At 34.5% G+C, this 12,475-nt stretch overlaps 1 protein-coding gene across 2 annotated transcripts in view; it reads left to right on the top strand.

The window, feature by feature from the left end:
• LOC136036888 (glypican-6-like) overlaps window positions 1–12,475 on the top strand; it is a 136,638-nt gene that overhangs the window by 107,431 nt on the left and 16,732 nt on the right. For both annotated transcript variants that reach the window (XM_065719247.1, XM_065719249.1), the window contains exon 7: window positions 1,783–1,913. In XM_065719247.1, the coding sequence (XP_065575319.1) occupies window positions 1,783–1,913 (131 nt within the window). The remainder of the gene's footprint in view (window positions 1–1,782; window positions 1,914–12,475) is intronic.

Below are 12,475 nucleotides of genomic sequence, written 5' to 3'. Positions count from 1 at the left end.
GGGGACAAATACACTGACGTTACACTAGGGGTTAGGTATACAAATACAATGGTATTATTATTCGGATAAACTTGGTTTAGTGTCTAGAGGGCAACTAGATCAAAGAAAAAAATGCGTGTGAATAATACCTTTGAGATCCTGCGCATGATCAAAATCAGACCAGGCAAAACAGGCCTCTTATCGACCTCTTATCTGGGTTAATGATCTACATGAATGTAGTTCTATCTTGCCTAATTTACGTACCCTACCAGACTTTAAATTGAGAATTTACTCCTTAATTCTCGGACCGATTTGTTGTTTTTCTTATCTTATATTCTTTTATTTAGTTTGAGATGCTTGCGAATCTCTTCGAGATTTAAGTGGTCTGTAATCAAGTTGTATTGACTTGGTTTCCTAGGATTCACCCCCTCAATCCTTAATAAGTAAGTACTAGAAAGCTTTTGAGTCCAAGGAGACAGAAAATAGGATAAAGTAGTGATAAATTACGTGAAGAATCCCCTAGTCTGTCTGATTTATCCCCCATTTGATTTTACATAGGCTTACATGCAGGGGCGTAACTTGCTATGGGACAAGGGGGACAACTGCCCCTCCCTGACCCCAGTTTAACCCCCCCACCACCCCAGATGAAATGTAGTTTCTTCTAAAGTCTGGTCAAAACAAAGATAAACCTGCATAATTCAAGCGTCAACAGAAACAGTTGTTATAGTACTATTAGTTACCTTTATATAGTAGGGCTACTATTAAGTACCTTTATGGTACCAATCGGCTTCTTTTTTAGTTTTTACTGTCATTTTCACTTGGTTTGGGAAAATTGGCTCCAACTTTGCCCTCCCCCCCTCAGAATTTTGACAAAATTACGTCTTTGCTTTTATGTGGACTTTAAGCAGAGGTGTGGGCAGGTTCTCCAGCACACTTATGCAATGTAAGCTTTTGCTCTACCCTCCTTTCAAAAAAGCCCCGGGAATTAAAAAAAAAACATTTATGTGTATGGTGCCCCAACAGTTCCTGCGAGGACAAGTTTACCCCCTCCCCTCTCCTTCTAGGCACGTCGCTGAATTAAGACGATTAAAGTAGGCTTGCTACTTGTTCCCTGTAAAAAAAGACCAGAGACTGAAATGTTGGTTCCACTCCCTTACAATGGCGTTGGAAGATTTGCACTATTTATGTAATGACTAGACTTTTATGTTGAGTAAATCCTTACTTTTACTTTGTGAGACCCTGTGGTTTGTTTTACGGAAAGGCGCGAACACTTGAGGATGGTTTAGAAGCGTACACTAGATTTTAGGAGCAGATCTCTGTGGGTCTGAGCTTCAGCTTCGATGGAAAAAAGGAATTATACGAAATGATTGTTAAAATGAGATCCATAGTTTAAATTGTCAAACCTAATAAATTCTGCCGATTGGTTCCTGTATTTTCGTTGATTCGCAAGACACTTTAGTTTTTCCCCAAAAACTCTGTCCCCTCTTTTGCTCCTCATAGAGATATTTAGGGAGTTGAGATATTGGATATCAATATCAATTTTACAGAATATTCGATGGTTGAAAAATATTTTTTATCCTTGTATTTTGCCCGTAATTTTATTTTTATTGATTCAATCAATAATATTGTTGATCACACTTTAGACGCTTTTTAGTCGGATGGAAATAGGGTGGATAAAATATGTTTAGGAGCATTGGGAGGGGGGTTGGGTGGCTAGCTAAATAAACTATTGTTGCCCATTTTATTGTAACTTCGTGCTCGTTTCCATTAATACCTTGTTAATATTGAATAATTCTATTTCAGATGCTTTAGTAAAAGTTTCAGAGAGATTAATTGGACCCTTCAATATTGAACAAGTGGTGGATCCTATTCATATCAAAATATCTGAAGCTGTTATGAACTTCCAAGAAAAGGGAATGGATATTACTCAAAAGGTAAATATCTGTTTGTCAAGAAGGATTCTGCCCTTGATATTATTACCTTAAACTCAGAGAAATCGCCTAACAGTGGATTTTTCCTATTAGAATGCGGAAGGTATTTGATTTCTAAATCAAGTACCTTCATTGTCAATGTATTTGAGTTATTAGTGTCTTTAGAGAAAACGTTAAATTCTTAAAAGTGTTTTTGTACACTTTTTGTACATGAGCGAAAAAACGTAACGAGAAAAATAAATAAATAAAACAGATCGTCAAAGCTAAATGAAAATATTTTCTTCTAATTAATAAATATAAAACAAAGAAGATACTTCGTCAAAGACCTCCGTTTAGCCGTATTAAGGGCTAAAAAAAATATAAGCAGAATTAAAAAAGAAGAAAAATAAGTAAAAAAAAATGAACCAGCTTTAATTGTAAAAACTAAACAAAACAAGAATAAACTTAAAAAATTAAAACCATACTAGAAAGAAAAAACTAAAACTAACTATAAAAGAGAAAAACTGGATTTGGAAGAAACCAAACGGAAGAGAGAAAGCGACTTAAAAAAAAACAAAAACATTTCGCAACTGGATTGGGCATGAATTCTCTCCCTGGAGATGGGTGCAGCCTGGCTACTGATTGAATATGTAATAAGACAATTTACCAAGTCTTCTTATTAGGATTTCATCAGTGGCTTCAAATGGGTGAGGGGAGTGTGTGGGGACCATGTCCCCACACTCTAGGTGTTTCCGGTTTACTGCAACCAGTCCGGATTCATTGCGATAGGATCTTCCATAGACAATAGGTTATGGAAAAGAGAGAGATTTTATAAACTTATATATAATTAAATTATGAAGCTTATTGTTTTCAATGAATCCGCGAAAAACGAATGTAAAGATGTTTGCATAGTCATATTAATTTTAGCATATAATTACATATTAAGATATTTTACATTTTGGATATTTTATTTCAAAGATATTTTGAGAAAAAAAAATCGTCTGATCAGATGGGTGAACCACGGTATTTCTTTTGTACCTTATTCTATGCAAAAAGCAACACATTAGTCAATAAAAAAATTCCGATAATTTCAACTCCACGTCCGGGAGCCTTTGTCAACGAAAAAAAAGTTTTCTTTTCTCTCTTGTTGTCTTGTTTTTTTCGTCGTTTTTTCGATGATTTACCTAATTATTTTTTCCATTTCCTTTTTTTCCCGTTAATAAAGACTCCCGGATGTGGGGTTAAAATATCGGAAATTTTTATTAATTAATGTGCTTTTTTTTATTATTCTATATCACTGCTGTGTTTAAATTAAAACTGTTTTTTCGCTTAATTTTTCGTAAAAGGAAAGGCAGTGTAGTCTATGAAATTATTTATAAACAAATTTTTGCTGTTTTTTACTTATAGCCCCCCCCTGAAGAAAAATCCTGGATACAACCGGGATAGTTATTCAATCATGTATTAAAAAGTCAAGAAAACTTAAATTGTTGATCAGATGGCTGAATCGCAGGCTTGCTTTGTGTGTGTCATAGGCTTAGAAAAGACCAAAATACAGGAGAAAGAAGAGCCACTCAATCAAATAGATCTTGGACATTTCAACAGCTCATCTTTCTATTAATTCTTCATAGTAGTAAATTAACTAATTCCAAGGCGTAACAATTTATTTCCCAGGGTGACCACGTAGTCTCACTTCTAATATAATTGCATCCAGGTCAAGTCCGTTTAATTATTTTAGAACTAATTAGTTGTTAATTAACTATCGAAAGTAAGGGCCGCGGATTTTAGCCTAAACATGAGTAATCAAACTTAAGAGGAGACGCGCTTCCACTAGATGTTATGCGAACATTAGTAAAACTGACAATAAAACATTTATTTATTAATAAACTCGTCGAGACAGTAAGAGACAGACGTCAAAACGGAACGCACAAGGAATAAAAAAAAACTGCCATATATTACGTACAACAGAACCAACAAAAGAGCAAAATTTGCATGGAGAAGCAGCATGAAGAGGTAGCATAGAGATTGCGTATTTGTTTTTGGAGGAGTTTATGGGTTTGAAGGATCAACGGTCCTACTAGCACACCTGGACAAATAAGGTGATCAGAGGCTTGTATAGTTACATTCCAAATTTCTTTTTTTCTTCTTTAGGGAAAATTTGCAAATACACAACTGTAACTTTGCAATTGTTGCTTGAAAAAAAATAGCATGAAAAATGGCACAACGCGCAGTTGATTTGCCGTAGTTAGCATGAAAAAAAAAGAGTTCGCTGGTATGGCCAACGATGAGCAAAGAACGTGAGATATTGTTTTAGGGGTAGACAGCTGACCAGTTATGTTACAAATTAAAATTATTTAATTGATATAAATAGTAAAGGATGGCTTTAACTCAAGACTCAATGTAAGTAATACTAAATGAATAAGTTCCGACAAAGGATATTACAACAGAAATAATTGACAAATCATAGAGAAAATTTAGAAAAGATAATTACTTAGGACGAAGAACACCTCCTCTGCTGAAGATCCGTATACTAGGAAACGCATCAGAATACCCTGTCACTTTAATCCGGACAGTTGTTAAACTCAACCTGAAAGGTAGACCTTAAGTCGCGTGGGATGAAAGCCTAAGGAAGTTTCAGGGCATGAAATAGTTGATCCCCCTCCTCTCAGCAGGTCACCAAAGCTAAATAAACTGAGTTGCCAAGCTCTCTAAATTATTGGCAAGCCAATGGGGGGGGGGTACAAATAATGTAAAACCAGGAGATCATCGTGGTTGACCTGGAGAGGTGTCAGCTGAACGTTCTGACTGAGTCTTTCTCAAATATTAAAGCATTTCTTACAACAGTTGCAAGTGGTGAACTTCTTTCTTTAATTATAACCTAGAAGCACTAATTTAGAGTTTCGCTTGACTATCATGAGTTTGATAAACCCCTAAAATGAAACTAATGTTGGTAGTGGCGTAGCAATTGTAGGTGTGGCTTGTGGTTTTCATACAGTGTTCACTTATACTGTAAAAATAATGATAGTCCTAAAATTTTGAAATACCTGTCATATTATGATTAAGAAAAAAGCGTTTTCATGGTTGGGATTTGGCCAGAAAGGAATTGGACCCTTCCCGAAATTCGATGCTGTTTATTCCCAGTCACGTCGTCAGTTCTAAAGTGAAAGACCACGTCAATGTTTTCCCAGTATGTGTCAAATCATGAAAATTCTGGGAAAATTGCATTTTGTATCAGATAATGGCTTAAAAGTATTATTATCGTTGTTGGACACTCGCCGTTACTAGACTAAACTCTTTCCAAAATGAAATTCTGGCTAGCCCCTGACAAGTTGGACTCGAAGCAAAAGGTCTCCTTAATTTTTCCCAAACTTTAAAAAACAAAGATAATTCTTAAAATTTTTTAGTTACTATCACGTAATGGCTAAGACATAGACGCTTTCATATTTGGGATTCTACCAGAAATGACTTGGATCCGTCCTTGTATTAAATTCTAAGTAGTCTCGATCAAGTCACACTTTCGTTGAGATAAGTCAGATGTTTTATTAAATACTGAAAAATCGCAAAAATTTTGGAAATAATACAACTTTCTATAATATTCCTTTTCATTATTGGACTTCCGTCAGGAATGAATTGGACACATGACGAAATGGAATCCGACCCATTATAGCCTATTACGTGAGACTTGAAGAAAAGGCCAAAATTTTAGGGTGTTTGACCCCCCCTCGCCGAAATGTTTGTCCGACTCGCAAAAATGTGACCAAGATGCAGTTAGTTTTTTCGTTTCTCAAGTGGTATCTGATGTGGTCTAAAAATACTTCAAAGTTTTCGTCTTTTCCAAAATGCGTTAAGCTAGGGCCTGGAGCCACTCCCAGTGTACTGCTTATGGACACTGAGATTATAAATAACGCTTGAAAGAATCTAACAGATACTTGATCAAATGTTCTTTATTACGATACTCCTGTGGATAAAATAAAATGAAAACTCCGGATGATTTTATAAATGTTTCTATAATAAGAATACAAGCAGAGGTGTAGCTAAGGCTTTCAGTGCCGGGGACAGTGTTGTTTTTGTCCCCCCTCCAACCATCACCAGCACAATAAAGTAAAAAAAATCTCAGTTTTGTCCCCTCTCAGATGCGCTCGTGTACAGCCGTCCCTCTTACTCTCTGAAGCTACGGCACTGAATATAAGATTTATCTTTTTGATATAAGAATTTGTTTGAATTACCTCATAATGCCTAAAAAACTGTCTTTATACACAGATCGTTGATAACCTTTAAAAAAAACCTGAAAGACATATTTAAGGAGGTTTTCTGCTCAGCTTAGGGGTCAATCGATAAGATCACAGTGTAAATTATAGGCGTAGACTCTGAAGAGTGACTAGGGCTCAGAGCCACTCCCAATGTGCTGCTCAAGGAGTCTGCAACTCTTTAAACAATCCTTGAAAGAGGGTAAACGATATGTGATGATCAAATGTCCTCTAGCATTAAACTCTAACCGTGCGTAAATTAACCTATACAAACACAGGGTGATTAGAATTTCCCCTGGGCAGAATATATATATATATATATATATATATATATATATATATATATATATATATATATATATATATATATATGGGTGTTGGGCCCTTATGTTGGGTGTTGCCTCTGAATTATTTGTCTATATTATTTTTTCTATTGTTTGGTAAATGACGACTTATACTTGTTGACGACATGACTGCCTGTCCATGGATTATTCTTTATGGTTGATTGTGTGTGGCTATGCTGTTTGACCTATGTGATTGTATGGATGAGTAGGGTTAAGGCCTCATTCAAGTGCTGGTCTATATTAATCACTAATTTAGGAAAATAGTCTTCCTTTTCTCCTTCTGTCTCTCTCTCTCTCTTTTTTTTTTTTTTTTTTTTTTTTTTTTTTTTTTTTTTTTTTTTTTTTTTTTTTTTTTTTTTTGTGTGTTGTGTTGTTGCATTGGTGATTTCTCTTTTCATGATATATATATATATATATATATATATATATATATATATATATATATATATATATATATATATATATATATATATATATATATATATATATATAAGAGATATATATATATATATATATATATATATATATATATATATATATATATATATATATATATATATATATCACCAATACAACAGCACAAACACATAAAAAAAAAAAAAACAAAAAAAAAACATAAAACACATGAAAGAGACAGAAGGAGAAAAGGAAAACTGTTTTCCTAAATTAGTGACTAATATAGACCAGCACTTGAATGAGGCCTTAACCCTACTCATCCATACAAGTTACTCATCCATACATCCATGTGTATTGTATCCATATCATACATCCATACATATAATCATCCATACATCCATGAAAATACTTATCCATACATCCATGTGTATTGTGTGTATATGTATATTAAAATTGCAGACAGGTAGCCTTTTCTTTGTCTACTTATTTTTATATTGTGTCATGTTAACTGCTCATAGAACTGAGAATTTGCGTGATTGGTTCATATTTTGTCGATAGTTCACCGTTCGATTTCTTTTCTGTCAAAGAAATTTTGTTCTTGTAGGACTTAAAAAAATATTAAGCTCTCTTGTATGCTGCTATTTTGTCCCTAACGACGTCGTTGTCAAAACGAAGAGGCGAAGATCATATTCGGAGAATGTTGACAGTTATGTCAACAGACAGCTAGTTTTGCTAAGATTTTAAAAGGTGTATCAAATGATGTGATTTAATTCAGTTTTATAACCTCAATAGTTATGAAAAAATAGTTCCTTCTATTTCTTATTTTTAGGGACGAATAACGTAAAAAAATTCCCCCCCCCTTTATGGTCCAATCTTAGGTCTATTCATATGTGTAAGCTTCAATGTTCTAAGATTTTTCTTTTGGTTGTTTCAAAGTTTTTAGGGCACTGCCCTATTTTCGTCAGTTTTGCCATGTTCAGTCGGGATAATAAATATACGAAACTGATTTAGTAAATTTGAAAACACTTTTCATCCGTAAAAATTCTAACGTTAGCAACTTAGTGATTCCGGAAGGTGACTAAACCTTCAAAGATGTTATACCTTTGACAACCTACAGTTGAAAAAAGAAAACACATTTGAAGACAAATTTACAGCTTCATAAGCCGTTTGGTACCATATATTTTAGCTGTTTTTGTTGATTTTTCGTCAACGTTTCTTTTTCCTAAGTTTGGCGCAATGTACCACCAAAAATTACACGTGATTTTAAAGGTCTTCTTCATTAAAAACTGAATCCATATTTTTCTTATAATTTTTAGGATATATGTTTGTGTTCGTTTCCGCTTAAATAAGTCAATAAAATTAGAATCTTTGAACCGGAAAACTGATTTGGTATTTCTGTAAGCTGCGATTTTCTTAGATTTTTCTTTCGGTTATTTCAAAATTTCGAATTTATTAGGGCAGTAGCATATTTTCGTCAGTGTTGTCACGTTCAGTCCAGAAAAAAAAATATGTGAAACTGATTTGGTAAATTTGAAAACGCTTTTCATTTGTAAAAATTCGAACGTTAGCAGCCTAGTGATTCCTGAAGATAACTACATCTTCAAAAATGTTACTCCTTCGACGCCCTTTCCCTGTGTTTTTGCTTATTTTTTGCTGAATTTCCGTCGACGTTTCGTTTTTCTCAATTTTGGCTCTTGGTACTACCAAAAACTGCATAAGTAAATTTAAAGGTATTCTTCGAATATTCTTCGAATCTCTTCCTAATTTTTATGAAATACATATTCTTTTGCGTTTCCACGTAAACAATTCCAACAAGCAGAAACTTCGGCCCATCTGTGCTTGTGATGGTCGTTTACAAGAAATTAAGAAAATCTAATTTCATTTCCTCTGTCTTTGGTACCATAATGTTTGGCAGATTATTCCAGTTTTGGTAAGAATTTGCCAAAATCTTATGTTTATCTGTTACCCAAAAGAAAATTGACAGTTTTCTTGTATCGCGAAAAAATGACATCTGTGTCAGCATAGTGTTGACAGAGATAAGTCGGACCCTTCTCCTGTCGACATTAGTCCAAATCGAACGTATAAATTCTTTGACTCTGTTGACAAGATGAATCGAGTAAGGCCAAAAATTATTCTGCTTTAATATTCCCCGACAGAACATGACAATACTGAATTAACTCTGATGCTTCCCTAATAGCTTTTAAGTTTTGAAATAATAAAAAGAAAAGTCTTAGAAAATCGCAGCTTACAGACATGAATATACTTAAGCTGGGTTAGAGGCAAAAATGTTTTTGGATGTCGTTGGATCTTTAAAGCTGATGAAATAGAAAGTTTATTGTGGTTATTTTTATCCCAACCCACTTTGTTTTGAAAGAAATACCTTTTTGGTATCGTCATTGAAAAAGACTTTTGCATTTTCAGTGATAAAATCGAAAACGACAAAAATTCCCTCCTCCCCAGGATCTTCAAAAAATCTCCCTCCCTCTATCATTCGTGAATTAACGCCCCTGCTTCTACTCCTGATCTAATAAATCCCTACAAGCTTGTTTACGCCATGCAATGACACGAAACAGATGAATATATAAGTATGAATTAATCGATGAAAAAAAGCTGTGTTGGGGCGACTTTCCATGGAGGGGTGAAGCGCTTTCCCTGGCATTGTTTGAAAGACCATCAGAAATTGAATTATAAAAAAATTTTTATAGATTAAAACGAGGAGTCTTCTAAGGTTTTTTGTGTCCGACGCTCCAAAGCATGGGTGCTCCGAAAAGCGGATTAAGATTTACTAGACATTTTCCAGAAAAATTGCCTACTGATTGTTCTGGGTACCCGGCTGACTGACCGTATTTCAAACAGTATGCTGTACGAAAGTGTGGTTTAATCCCGCTTTTTAGGGCTATAATGAGAGAAAGGTTCAGATGGCTAGGGCATGTTCCTAGGATCAAGGATGACAGATTACCAATTATTGTCTTTTTCGGCCAAACGCGTTGGGCTGAACGGAAAGCAGGTCGTCGGCGTTTGGGTTGGAGGAGGTAATGAAAGATTTGAAGAAAATGGGAACTCCCTAGGAGGGTGTAAAGAGGGAAGCTTTGAATAGATTGGGATAGAGCAAGAGCATGCGTAGCCGTGGTGGCCTCAGGCGACTTGGTGCTGCGGTGAGTTGTTAGTAGCAGTAGTACACAAAGCACACATGAGCTTCAGGGACATTGAAATGCCTGCCCTTGGTGCAGTTTGAAATTACATAACTCCCTGTTTTCTTGGACTGTTTCTAAGACTAGCACCTCGTAATATACTCTTAAAAACCCCAAAATACCGAACAAATTCATAAAAATTGAGAGAGCGGAAAAATACACCTTGTATTTGACGTAAAATATAAATTAAGACGGTTAATAAAACCCGGTATAACATATAAAAAGATCATTAAAAACAGATAATGGTTGCTAGCTATCCATAAAAATAAGATGATACTAGAAAAGAATCAAGAAACAAGAATATTAAAGGAATTAAGGACCACATGCTAATGCTGGGGTTCAGCCACCATTCTTTTTGATGTGTTGAATTACATAATTTTGTTGGAAATACTGAAACAAATAAATGACTTGCTTTGCGTATAGTATAAGTTCTTTGTAGGGCCATATTTAGAAGTTTGATAGAAGGGGGAGGGGTCAACTATGTCAATTTTGTATTTTAGGTCTTTTTCCTTCCTTATAATTTAAATCGTGTGAAATTCATATTTTCTGGGGAGTTTAAACTCTGAAAAACCCCACCCCTGGGCACCTCCTTGGTGTCATGGTCGCAGGCATACCACCTGAGCGTCATTACTTCTATTTATTTTATTTTGATATTATTGACCAGGTTCGTGTCCCGGATTTTTTTTCGGGGTTACACAAGGATTCTTTTCGTTGGGGTTGGTCACAAAATCCTCAAAACGCATGAATTTTTTTTATCCATCTTTGTTACGTTTTTAAGAGTCAGACAAATATTTCGTGGCGGGGGGTAAAACCCCCTAACCCCCTGGATAAGGCATTATTTTTAATTAAAATTTAGGTTTTGGCATAGCTAGGTTTAGATTTATCAATTTTAAAATTTGAGTCTGAGTTAGGTGCTCAGGGAATCTAAGCGCTATTAATAAGGTAAATAAATATGCAAACATCAAAATTTATAATATAAAGAAAAAATTTTTTTTTTTAGAAAAGAAGTAATTGAAAAGAAATAATGTACAAAGGCTGTTTTCTTCTGTTTTTTTATGTTTAATAGTCAGTGTGTTACCTTCGCTAAAAGCTGCTTTCATTGGTATCTATTATTGGTTTTAAAATGGATCAGATTGGTTATAGCTTGAAATAGCTGTCCCTGTTTAACAAATGAAATTTAATAACTAATCAATCACTCTCCCACATATAATATTCACAATTATTATAACATTGATGCTATAATAATGTTAATTGGACTACTATGTTTAAAAATACTGCATTTAGCTTAATATTTTTAAAATTCTTCTTTTAAAATTAATTCTTTTAAAATTCAAAATTTAATTTTCCTTCCCCTTCTTTGCTTCCATAATGTAAAAAGTTCAAATGAGTTTCGCTAATTGTTCGGGTAACAGCTAGGGAAAAAAAAATCCAAAAAGGGGTATGATATGTTGAAATCCACCCCGGGTGTCAGAAAACCTTTTTACGCCACTACTTAAAAGAAATCTTGACAATCTTGCCTGGGTATTTATTTATAAATTAATAACATCTGTAGTTGTTCATCATCGTATCTTTAGAGAAAGACTGTTTTAGGTCATTTAGTGAGACCTCACAAAGCATCTGGATAGAAGAAGGAGGAGGGAGTAAAAACTAAAACATATTCTTCTTGGTTTTTATTAGCATAGTTGAGCTTTTTTTCACGGTTGGGGGGGGGGTCAATTCCAACCATTATAACCCATTAATTCGTCTTCAAATCACAAGCCAGCAATGGTTAATTTGTCTAAAATTGAGGAATTTTTTAAGCTTTTAGGATGCGTCCAGACCTCGGGGGGGGGGGGGGGGCTTGTTATTTCCACAGTTCATTGCGTATTTATTTTTATTTGTCATATACTTTGTCTATTTTTGCCCTTTTGCGATGACATCCTTTCCCAAGATAAGATCCTGCGTATGTGTCAGTCCCTAAATTGTCAACATCACTACTGAGTATAGAATTGCCAACACTGAGCCTTGAAAAGAAGTGATCATAAAGTAAACATCCCCTGTAGGCAGAATTACCTTCCTATACTAAAAATCAATCACCCTGATCGCCACTTCCAACAAAAAGATTCATTCCCCTTGAAGGGATCAATCCAGGACTAGCTAAGAAGGGTGAGGGTGGTGAGAACATTTGCAAAAATGCAAGAAGACGAAATAGAACTAAACAAAATGGAATGTAAAATTAGATATTGTTTCTGCAAGCTAAAATTGTGGATAAAACCAGATTGCAAATAAAAACAGAAAATTGTGAATAATGCATGACTACCTGTTATAAATAAGAAGAACATGCAACTAGATTCGGCTCTTTTCTGAAAGAAATTACTGTTTTTTCTACATTAACGAATCGTTGAAATAAAGTATTGGCCATGTAAGATATT

Source organism: Artemia franciscana, chromosome 16, assembly GCF_032884065.1.
Source record: "Artemia franciscana chromosome 16, ASM3288406v1, whole genome shotgun sequence".
Taxonomy (NCBI): Eukaryota; Metazoa; Arthropoda; class Branchiopoda; order Anostraca; family Artemiidae; genus Artemia; species Artemia franciscana.
The sequence above is the reverse complement of the archived record's forward strand: the minus strand, read 5'-3'. Positions and strand labels throughout refer to the sequence as shown.